The sequence below is a fragment of the Conger conger genome, chromosome 3 (assembly GCF_963514075.1).
Source record: "Conger conger chromosome 3, fConCon1.1, whole genome shotgun sequence".
NCBI classification, from domain to species: Eukaryota; Metazoa; Chordata; class Actinopteri; order Anguilliformes; family Congridae; genus Conger; species Conger conger.
In genome coordinates this window covers 75,678,448-75,690,182 of record NC_083762.1, presented here as the reverse complement: position 1 = coordinate 75,690,182, position 11,735 = coordinate 75,678,448, and the positions used below count along the sequence as shown (strand labels likewise).

Genomic DNA, 11,735 nt, shown 5'->3' with positions numbered 1-11,735 from the left:
GTTTTAAATAACAGCCTATTAGAGCATTATTTTACTCAACAAAACCCTTAATGATTATACAAATACAAAAAAAAAATAGCATTGTACTGCCTCTGCTGTATGTATTGGTTCTATTCGGGCATTTTTACACAAAAGCATCCTGCTGTAAATCACACCGCTAACGACATCCTCATTAGCCACCTCCCAAACAAATTCCTTTTGAGTACAGTCGTTAATGAATATTAATTGCCTGTGACCACAGCCATGACAGGAAGTGGACGAGTGCACCACTCAAGCTTATTAAGAGAGTTCAAAAGGCAGCTTGTGAAGAGTTCTGAAGAGGCCATTTGTGTCTCATTTGGCTGCTATTGGCCTCATCTTGCCCTGCTCTGTCTGATGTTAATTAATTGAAAAATACACTTCCTTTGTAGGAAGAAGGCTCGACGGAAGGGCTTGTTCGATTGGTCGGTTGACATTTGAAGTGCGAATGAAATTTATCTCAAACCGTGAATGGGCGATGCCCTGGTCTTGTTTTGGCTAGTCCTGGCTGTCCTGGCTGTTTCTCTGTGCTCTCAACACTTTATGGATCCTCTTCCAGAGTCCCAGCATGGCCTATTGGCAATAATCCACTCTTAATAATCAAAATTTTCTACCTTCCATCCGTCTGAAATCTGTGCCCCAGCAAATCGTAGCATATGGTGAATGCTAGAATGTCGAACCACATCTGCAATCAAGAAATCGCCGCTGGTTTAAGTTAAGCGCGAGAGAGCAGTGTGCAGTTCTTTGTCCTTGGGCAAGCCGTAACCACGATGTGCTATGTCTGCAACAAGCCTGTCTATTACGCTACGTTACTGTGGACGTCTGTTTCTGCCCGTTCGACTTTTATAGTAATCTGTTTTTGCAGATCTCAGGTTAATTGGGTATCGACTGTGTCCATTCCTGTTTTATAATGTGATTTTGAGGTCTTTGTCTCTCGGTCGATACTGGAGATAAGAAGCTGTTGGGCCAAGAGAACAGCCTCGGCCGAGGCGAGGTCAGACAGACGGGTAATTGCACCAGGCAAGATCAATTGAACACAGAAAAGTATTTGAATCCAAAACAATTACGTATTTCACCCAAGAACATACCGTGTTGGAAAGGAATATCTGAGTATTGTGAAGGCGTAGATTTTGGGGCTTTTACACAAAACTGTGTAGACCAGAAACACGAGGGACTCTCTCCCAGGAACCAAAACTTCTGTTGTTTCTTCTACCTCACACCTGTGGTCCATACAGAGATGTCTGTGAGTATTTGGATAGTTACACTAAATTAAAGGGCTGTTAGTCCTACATGATTCACTCCATATTGATGTCAAATTGTGTCACTGTCCTCACTGTAGACCCCTTGGTGACCTGTGAACTCCCCTCAGCGTTGATAAAAACAGCCTTTGATATGCTGTCTGTTCTGCCCAACCCTGTACCTGGATATCTTCTGTCCAGTAGGCTTTCACTCCAACCCTAGTTTGGCACGCCTTATTCTCCGAGAATAGCAACTTAATGAGATCTTTAGCTGTTGAATGAGGTGTGCTTTGTTAGGGTTTGAGTGTTAACCTACAGGAAGGTAGATCTCCAGGAACAGGGTTGGGCAGCCCTGCTCTAGCTGTTGAACGAGGTGTGCTTTGTTAGGGTTGGAGTGAAAACCTACAGGACGGTAGATCTCCAGGAAGATGGTTTGGGTTCGGTTTGGGCCCCACTCTGGACTCTACCCTCCTCAACGCTGCACTCGATGCTCCGGGTTGTCTGTCGGGACCCCTGTGTAAGGCTGTGAGAGAGTGCGGAGGGCGCGTGCAGCTGTTGCCCGACCCCGCCCCGTCCCAGAATCCCCTCTGCTCTCAGCCCTTGATGTCAGCTGCCGCTGCCCTACAGCGTCTGCCAGCCCTTGGATCTCGGCAGGGGGCCACCTCCACGCCCCTACCGGTGCCCCGCCCAACCTGGGAGCACCGTCCGGAGTTTGTCGTCAGGCCTTGTAATTTGGCTCTCAGATCTCCCGGAGTTCTGGACCCCTCCGTGCCCACCTCCCCACCCCTCCTCACCCCGAATTTCACTTTTCATGTTTTGAAATTTGCGAGAAAGCAGCAGCTTCACCCCCCCCCGAGTCTGCTGACGGTTGCTGACCGGTTCCTGTCTGCGTGCAGTTTGCATGTTCTCCCCGTGTTTGTGTGGGTTTCCTCCAGGTTCTCTGGTCCCCCCCCCCCCCCCCCCCAGTCTAAAGGCAACCTACAGGGTGGTAGATCTCCTGGAACAGGGTTGGGTGGCCCTGCTCTAGCTGTTGAAGGAGGTTTGCTTTGTTCGGGTTGGAGTAAAACCCTACAGGACAGTAGATCTCCAGGAACATGATTGGGCAGCTCTGCTTTCCCTGTTAAAAGAGGTGTGCTTTGTTAGGGTTGGAGTCAAAACCTACAGGACAGTAAATCTCTAGGAACAAGGTTGGGCAGCCCTGCTCTAGTTGTTGAACGAGGTGTGCTATGTTAGGGTTGGAGTCAAAACCTTACAAAAGTTACAGTGTTTGCACGTTGGCCTCATGCTCACAGTGTGTGTGTGTGTGTGTGTGTGTGTGTGTCCCTCTCTGCAGGTGAAACAGATGTCTCTCCGGGCGCACATCGGCGTGGTCCCCCAGGACACGGTCCTCTTCAACGACACGATCCGTGACAACATCCGCTACGGACGCGTCTCCGCCTCCGACCAGGAGGTGGAGGAGGCCGCGCTCGCCGCAGACATCCACGACAAGATCCAGGCCTTCCCCGACGGTGCGCTGCTCCCACCACCACCGCTATTAGCGACCTTAGCCTGTGTTAGGGGGTCTAGATTAGTGATTTAGCCTATGTTAGGGGGTCTAGGTTAGCGACCTTAGCCTGTGTTAGGGGGTCTAGATTAGTGATTTAGCCTATGTTAGGGGGTCTAGGTTAGCGACCTTAGCCTATGTTAGGGGGTCTAGGTTAGCGACCTTAGCCTATGTTAGGAGGTCTAGGTTAGTGATCTTAGCTTATGTTAGGGGGTCTAGGTTAGTGATCTTAGCCTATGTTAGGGGGTCTAGGTTAGTGATTTAGCCTATGTTAGGGGGTCTAGGTTAGTGATTTAGCCTATGTTAGAGAGCCTACATTCGCAATCTTAGCACTCTTAGCCTATTTTACGGGGCCTATGTTAGCGATCTTAGCAATCTTAGCCTATGTTAGGGAGCCAACATTAGCCATCTTAGCCTATGTTAGCTATATTAGCGATCTTCGCCTGTTAGGGGGCTAACTTTTGCCATCTTAGGGGGTCGATGTCAGCGATAACCACCAACCTTCCAGATCCTAGGCAAGCACCTTAGGTACTAAGCTACAGGCTGGCAATATGTATATATATTTTCACAGAAGTCTCGGTCACAGTGTGACTGGCCTGGTTAAATAACGGTTAAGTAGATTAAAATAAACCGGTCTCTGACGTGAGCAGGGTGGAGTGCCTGCCGTGATGTCACCAGCGTCCCTCTCTGTCGCCCCCTGCAGGCTACGACACGCAGGTGGGGGAGCGGGGTCTGAAGCTGAGCGGGGGGGAGAAGCAGAGGGTGGCCATCGCCCGCACCATCCTCAAAGCCCCGCAGATCATCCTGCTGGACGAGGTGCGTGGTGGGGAGGGGCTGTCGGTTCACTGAAAGCTCCCATATCTGACAGCGATCCACTGTTTATTTTAGGTCCTGATATCCGTAAGACGTTTGTGTGTTTTTACGTATCGAAAACAATCTCTCTCCAGTTTTACATGTCCAGTCTTCAGTGTCTCTCAGTTGTTTCAGTGATTGTGTCATTAAGGCTCAGTAATCTCAATGAACCTCTGTTCTGATTGGCTGGCTGGCTCCAACAAACGAAGCGCAGTCTGTGCCGAGTGCTTCGATGTCTTCCTGCTACAAGGTGGGCGGACATATGCAAATGAGCGTATAGTTGTGATGTCACACTGTGAAATCCAAACGGCTCGTTCGAAGGCACAGTTCCTCTGTCCGGATTGTGTGGATTTCTTTGCCGACCGTGTGTCTAAAACTCCTTTATAATCCAAATAGCGAGGGAAATTGGGTTTTCCACGATGTGGGACCTGTAACAATGTTGTACCCTGTAAAACGAGGCGCTCTTTCCCCCCCTCAGGCCACCTCCGCCCTGGACACCCAGACGGAGCGCAATATCCAGGCCAGCCTCACCAAGGTGTGCTCCAACAGGACCACCATCGTGGTGGCACACAGGTAAGAGCACCAGGCCTCACCTGCGTAACCCACCTGGCTCTCACTAGCAGCTGGGACTCTTTGTCAGTTTGCCTGAAAATACTTGTGCGCCGTGTCCGTATGAAGTTGCATTTTTCACGTCCGCTCCCAAAAGAAAGTCGGTGTGTGTATCAGACCTGGGTCAAATACATAATTGTTTTGGATTCAAGCGCAGTAAAGCACAGAAAAGTATATGATTTCAAAACCATTACATTTGCCCAGGTCTGCACCCAAGAATCCCATGACAGTTTACCTGAAAATCCTTTTGTCGGTGTACACAAGGCTTGTCATTATTCTTACACACTTCCAACAGAGAGTCAGTACGTGTATGAAGATATTTGGAAATATGCCGTGCGTGTACTCTGCCAATCAATCGTTCTGTCCTGATTGATTTCGTATCTATTTTGTTATCGAACCACCAGAGGTGACTTTTAAACAAATAGAGAGGATATAAGAATAAATTCGGATGAATTCACAAAAGACAGATTTTAACTTTTCGCACCCGCATTCTGCCTAACCTGCAGTCACTGAAGCATTGAAACATGAGAGGAAACTACAAACGAATGAATGAATACAAATGAAAAATCCATTACTTAACTGCTCTAAATCCCTGGCCTTATCTGACAGATAACATCAGCTATTGACGGAGAGCTGAAGGATGCCATCTGCCTTTTATTGTTGCGGAACATCTTGAGAGCTAATTAGATCGAACAGTTTGTCCTTGTAGTGGAAGGTTGTTGTGCTAACAGTGTTAGCCCGAGGTGTTTGACGATTTGACTGAACCGCGCGTGGTCTTTAGCCGCTGTGTGAAGTGACTCGACGGTGCGTTTAGCAGAATAAACTCTCCCCAGCCCGGTCCCCACAGACATCTGCCATTTTAAGAGTTTTCAGTGTTAGACTTCATCAGCGTCACTCATAAAGAGAGTCCATTAATATTTTACACAGCTCACTGCGGTTCACACAGAGTTCACCTCGCTCCCCGCCTCCCCAGCGATAACAAGTGTGTGTGTGTGTGTGTGTGTGTGTGAGTGTGAGTGTGTGTGTGAGTGTGTATATGAGTGTGTGTAAGAGTGTGAGTGTGTGTGTACAAGTGTATACGAGTATGTGTGAGTGTGTGGGCGAGTGTGTGTGTGTGAGTATGTACGTGTGTGTGTGTGTGTGTGTGTGTGTGTGAGTGTGTATATGAGTGTGTGTAAGAGTGTGAGTGTGTGTGTACAAGTGTATACGAGTATGTGTGAGTGTGTGGGCGAGTGTGTGTGTGTGAGTATGTACGTGTGTGTGTATGTCTGCGTGTGTGTGTGTGTGTGTGTGTGTGTGTGTGTGTGTGGGTGAGTGTGTGTACGAGTGTGAGTGTGTGTACAAGTGTATACGAGTGTGTGTGAGTGTGTGGGCGAGTGTGTGTGTGTGTGTGAGTATGTACATGTGTGTGTATGCCTGCGTGTGTGTGCGTGTGTGTGTGTGCTTGAAGGTGAATACCGAAGTGTTGTTCTGCCTTTCATTTCCACGAGGAGGAGAACGGCCATATTCAACCACAGCCGCCGACAGACTTGCCTTGTCCCATTCTCTACTCCTCCTCTTCCTCTTCTTCCTCCTCCTCCTCTCTCTCTGTATCCCTCTCTTTCTTTGTCTTTCACTTCAGAAAGAACATTGTAAACACATTCTGATCCGAGCCCGGGCAGCTTTGATCCCGCGCAAGCTTTTCCGCGCGCGGGCTGCCCTTTGATCCGGGCGGGAGCGATCAGTAAAGCCCCCCCCCCCTCCCGGCTTTGTTTGAAGACGCGGTGGGGGGGTTCGGCCGGCGCCCTGGAGAAGGGGCGGGGTGTGGTTCCCGGAAGGGGGGGTCAGGGAACGCGGGGTCGGAGGTGGGTTTGGGGTGGGGTTCACCTGAGAACGATTACTGTAAAACACATTTTTCTGCTGTACTGTTTGTCGTCAGAAATGTGTGGTTGGGTTATTGAAGCTCACAGTTATGCCCAATCCCGCAGACCAGCCTGTTTTGTTTCAGGTCAAATAATCAAATAATTATCTCATCCTGTTGTACAGTACTGTGTTTTTTGTTGGGGAAAAGGAGTGGTTGGAAATCTCAAATTTGCTCTTTTGTACTGACACACTAATGCAGAAAAAAATAAACCTCTATTATCAGATTTATCTTTAAAAAATCGAGGGTACCTAACACTTATGTACTGTATACGTGATGGTTCTTGAGGGCATTTATAAAACCTCATCGCAAATTCCCTTTACGTGCCAACTGTGCTGTGTACATTCAAAGCAAAGAGTATACCTGAGAAAGTGTATATTTTCATTACTAATGAGTAGCATTTCTCTGTGTAGGTGCTTACAGGTTGGGTTTGAGAGGCTACAGGTTTCTGTTAAGATATCCTGTGATTCTTATCAGAACAGTTGGTCCTTTAATGTGTGATATCTCTAATCTCTCCATCTCGCCCAAGCCCCAAAGAGGAAACTTAAACCGTTTGCATTTGTTGACACATTTGGTGCCGTCAGTCACCGAAGCCATTATGAGATTAAATTCAGCCTAATCGTTGTGTAAATAACACTTTAGCAAATTAAGTTATAACTCCCCACTGTCATATCAGTGTCAAGACAACAGAAATGCAACCTCTTAGTCGAGTCGCTGCATGTGCAAAGGGACATCAAAGAAACACAGGTTCTCAATTCATGTTTACTTTCATTAATGTGTCTTGACATGGCAGAGTGTTGAACATTTTATGCTTTTTCTTATTGAAAGTCATAGATATTTCCTTGCTTGTCTGGTTGAAGAGGTTTTTTTTTTGTCTTAGGCTTTCCACTATAATCGGGGCTGACCAGATCCTGGTTCTGAAGGATGGCCAGATCGCTGAACGGGGACGGTGAGTATCATTACATTACATTACATTATGTTACATTACATTATGTTACATTACATTACGTTACGTTACATTATGTTACATTACATGATGTTATGTTACATTATGTTACATTACATAATGTTACATTACATTATGTTACATTACATTATGTTACATTATGTTACATTACATTACATTATGTTACATTACATTACATTATGTTTCATTACATTACATTATGTTACATTTCATTGTTACATTACATTACATTATGTTACATTACGTTACATTACATTATGTTACATTACATTACATTACATTATGTTACATTAGATTACATTACATTATGTTACATTAGATTACATTACATTATGTTACATTATGGGTATTTTATCCAGAGTGATGTTCAACAAAGTGATAAGCACGGCCATCTGGCAGTCGGAGGATTGCTGGTCCGATCGCCCACTCTGGGTGCGTCGAGGTGTCCCTGAGCAAGACACCCAGCCCTAAATTGCTCCCGACGAGCTGGTTTGTGTCTTGCATGGCAGCCAGTCGCCATTGGTGCGTGTGTGTGTGTTTGTGAATGGGTGAACGAGAGGCATCAATTGTAAAGCGCTTTGGGTAAAAGCACTATATAAATAGAGTCACTTCACCTCTTGATAATTGTGTTTAAACTTAAATTTGGATTGTGGATAAGGAAGTCAAACACAGTCTTTACGTTTCCTACCCTAAAGGATGAACATGTTGTTCATCTTGGTTGCATCCGTTTGACGGCACTAAAGGCACCATTAAAACTCTTTGAGCTCTGATTCGCTGAAAGATGTGCCCTGCGGAGTGTCCGCGTGATTGGCTTACAGACCCGCTCGGCCCCCTGGGAAAAGAGGGACGGGTGTGTAAATGTATCCTCTGAGTGGCGTTATCTTCCCATCAGGCCTCACCTGGGGCGTCGTGCGCGCCCGTCTCCAGACAGGATGTGTGTTTTTGGGGCGACCGCGCGGGCGGCAGTGGCTCCGGCCGGGTTGTCTGGGTAAACAGCGTCCGCGGCTCGCTCGAACGCGCTCCGGTCTGATTGGTGCTTTGATATCTGATCCCCTGCCCCCCTGTAACCCCACACCGGTCCGCTGAACCCTGACTGACAGGCTCTGCCGAGTAAGAGCCGCTCACAGGGTTTTAACCTGGGGGGGGGGGGGGGCCGGGATACACTCACAGGAAGAGACCGGGCCGGGGGGGGGGGGATGCTTTTAAGAAGATGGCCTGACTAAGAGACACCTTCTTCCTGTCCTGAGGGTGTCTCTCACCTGCCTAACAGGTGGAAGACAAAAGAGGAGAGGTCCTCAAAGTCTGGGGAATGAGCCGAAGGATAAAAATAAAATGGGTGGAGGTGGGGGCGGGGGTGGGGGGAGGTCAGGAGGTGGGGGGCAGTGCAGGGGGGGGTGGGGTTACTTATTCATGCTTTCCGTTCTGGGTTTGTGAAGTGTGTTTGGTGCAGAACCTCCCCCCCCCCCCCGGAGCTTGGTTTCATTAGCGCACGGTTTTGAAGACGAGGTGTTTTTTAAGGGGCGCCGTTCCCCGTGAAAGGGCCGTATGGATTCGCTGAGGATAAGGTTGCACCGAGGCCCTTCTGTCCGTGTCCAGTTCCAGCTGTTCAAAGAGCCTGACCTCATTCCCGACGTCTGTGATCAAAACGAGCAGCGCCGCCTAAGTAAGACATGACCAGTCAGAGGAAGTGGAGATGTGACCACAGAATTGCAGATTGGCCACAAGAAAGCAGCGTTTTTTTTGTTTTTTTGTTATTTTGTTTTTTTGTTTTTTCCCCACTTGGCGTACTGCCGAAACGTTGATGATTTCCAAAAAAAAGAAAAAAAAGAAAAAATGCATTTTAATTGCAAGGAGAGAAGATTTTATTTCCCCCCGGACCGTTGCAGTAATTGGGACCTTTTCGTGAGCTGAGAATTATAAGGTTCTGTCTGCGTGGTTCTGAGCGCTTTTGAGATATTGCGCTCCGAAGTGAACGGGCTCCGAGCAGACGCAGCCTTTTCAATTCTGCATTTTGTATTAAAAAAAGTGTCAGTCAGAACCTCATCCGAGAATGAGCGATCGTTCTCCGCTCTCCTTTTTTGGGTGTGCTGTTTCTCACCGCCCCGTCCGCTCTTCTTCTCCTGTTTCAGGCACGAGGAGCTGATGGATAAGGGAGGACTCTACTCCGACATGTGGCTCAAGCAGCAGCAGGCCGCTGAGTCTGACTCCGCCTCCGACACGGAGACCAAGGATCGGCAGACGGAGAAGCTGCAGCCAATCACAGGCCACAGGGGTCACTGAGAGCCAATGAGTGGCAGGTGGAGGCGGAGTAAGGGCGAGCGGGGTTTAGCCCGTGTATATTTTGTACGGATAAGGCGTCTGCTCGGACGAGACATTTTGACTGTTTGAATTTCGAACCGTGTCACCTGCTTTAATAGATATTTTATTGTATATTTATTGGGTATTTTTATACTTTAATTTGAAACGCGCTGTAGTGGCCTTTTTCTAAGTGTATAAATTGTATATACAATCAGTTTAGAATCTTTCCTTGTTACTTCCTCTTGGGATCACTCAAAAGTAATTAATGCATTACTTTAAATACAAACCAGGCTTTTGTTCTGAAATACAGGTCTGTGATCCGGAACAACAGTGTTGGGAAAAGATGTAGCTTTATTTTTTGGGGGGTTTTAGGAGAAGAAAGAAGTTAAGGTAGTGTACATATGTAAGTCTCTGGAATCATATTCTTTTGTCTGTGCTGGTCTCCTATGATTCTGGGCCGAAGCACTGCACACTAAAAGCACAATCAGAAATATTTAATTTTAATTTCTTTAATTATGCCTTCTATTCCTAGTTGAAATGGACAAAATGATATGAGAAAAAATAATTCGTTAATTATTTGGGTTTTGTGCTTTCTACTGAAGCTGAGAATCAGTCCGCATTCTATACCTCAACAAATCATTTACATTGGGTTTCCTACTTCTGCTTGTGGTCGTGTGGTCTGTGATGCGTTTCTGGGATGCGTTGCACTGCAGCTGAATCATCCATCCATCCTTTATCTTAACCCGCTTATCCTGAACAGGGTCGCAGGGGGGCTGGAGCATATCCCAGCATACATTGGGCGAAAGGCAGGAATACACCCTGGACAGGTCGCCAGTCCATCGCAGGGCACACACGCCATTCACTCACACACTCATGCCTACGGGCAATTTAGACTCTCCAATCAGCCTAACCTGCATGTCTTTGGACTGTGGGAGGAAACCCACGCAAACACGGGGAGAACATGCAAACTCCGCACAGAGAGGCCCCGGCCGACCGGGACCTCCTTGCTGTGAGGCGGCAGTGCTACCCACGGCACCATCCGTGCCACCCAGCTGAATCATTGGCTGAGCTATTCTAGGTCACTTACCTTTAGGAATTTAAGAATGATTTTAAGTGAAAAATGTAAATAATAAATTCCACCTGAAAGTCTCATTCTCTGTGAGATTAACAAATATTTAAATATTATAGTGAACACAACATTGCAGTATGTTGAAGTGGAGGGAGAGAGTTTGATGATCTGTGTATAGAGTTGTACGTACAGTGTGTGTGTGTGTGTGTGTGTGTGTGCGTGTGTGCGCGCATGTCTGTGTGTGTACAGTACGTGTGTGTGTGTACAGTATGTGTGTGTGTGTATGTAGAGTATGTATGTGTGTGTGTGTGTGTGTATGTACAGTACGTGTGTGTGTACAGTATGTATGTGTGTGTGTGTGTGTGTGTGTGTGTGTGTGTACAGTACGTGTGTGTGTGTGAGTGTGTGTGTGCGCGCGCCTTGCAGTACTAAGTCAGCATTGGGAGTGCACATGTAAGTAATGATGTCTCCTCTGCTGAAATAGGTCCAAAGGGAATATAAGAAGGGAAAATGAACAGTGGTTCTTTCATCCATTCAGAACAGCACTTATCGTTTACCATTTAGGACGCTTCTCAAGATACTGCAATATATTGTAAATGGATTTTTTGGATATATCCCAACAGTGTATTTAAAAAACTAAATGTTGCACAATATCTGGAAATGTGGCAATAGTTTGTATATCTGCTCCTATATCGGGAAGTGTTGCACTATCTTTTCAGATTTTGATTATGTATTCATTTTCAGTACATTGCAATATATTCTGTTGTGTTCAATATATTTTGTTTTCGGGTCCCAATGATGATTTTTAATTACTGGTGGTGTTTTGAGTATTTGTTCAAACTGACTAAGGGAATGCTAGTGCTTGTGTAATGCTTAATTAAAGGTGATTCGCTGGGGGCAAGTGGCCAGTAAATAAAGCGTGCCTCTGATTTTCAAAATGGCAACGGCAGACACACTTTATTTCTTATGATCTATTGACATAACGGTCATTATTCTGCCCTGATAAAAATGAATGTTTCTGGGTTGTGATAGGTTGTTAACCTTGAGAGGGGTCATATTTGGAATTTGATTGCTCGTGGTCATTTAAGTTTGCATGTATATATGAAGTGGAACCATTTGCTAGGTTATTGTATTTCTCTGAAAAGGTTTAAGTTGATTGACACACTTTGAACTACTTTCCAGACCATGTCAATGTAATTGGTTTTATTTATTTACAATAAATAAGTATGTTGTTTTGAAAA

At 46.4% G+C, this 11,735-nt stretch overlaps 1 protein-coding gene across 1 annotated transcript in view; it reads left to right on the top strand.

Annotated features, from left to right (window-relative positions):
• The window catches only part of LOC133123899 (ATP-binding cassette sub-family B member 6-like), a 37,454-nt gene extending 25,719 nt beyond the window's left edge, over positions 1-11,735 (top strand). The window contains exons 16-20 of the mRNA XM_061234604.1: positions 2,590-2,764; positions 3,503-3,615; positions 4,130-4,224; positions 7,041-7,109; positions 9,257-11,735. Coding sequence (XP_061090588.1) covers positions 2,590-2,764; positions 3,503-3,615; positions 4,130-4,224; positions 7,041-7,109; positions 9,257-9,407 — 603 coding nt within the window. The 3' untranslated portion in view covers positions 9,408-11,735. The remainder of the gene's footprint in view (positions 1-2,589; positions 2,765-3,502; positions 3,616-4,129; positions 4,225-7,040; positions 7,110-9,256) is intronic.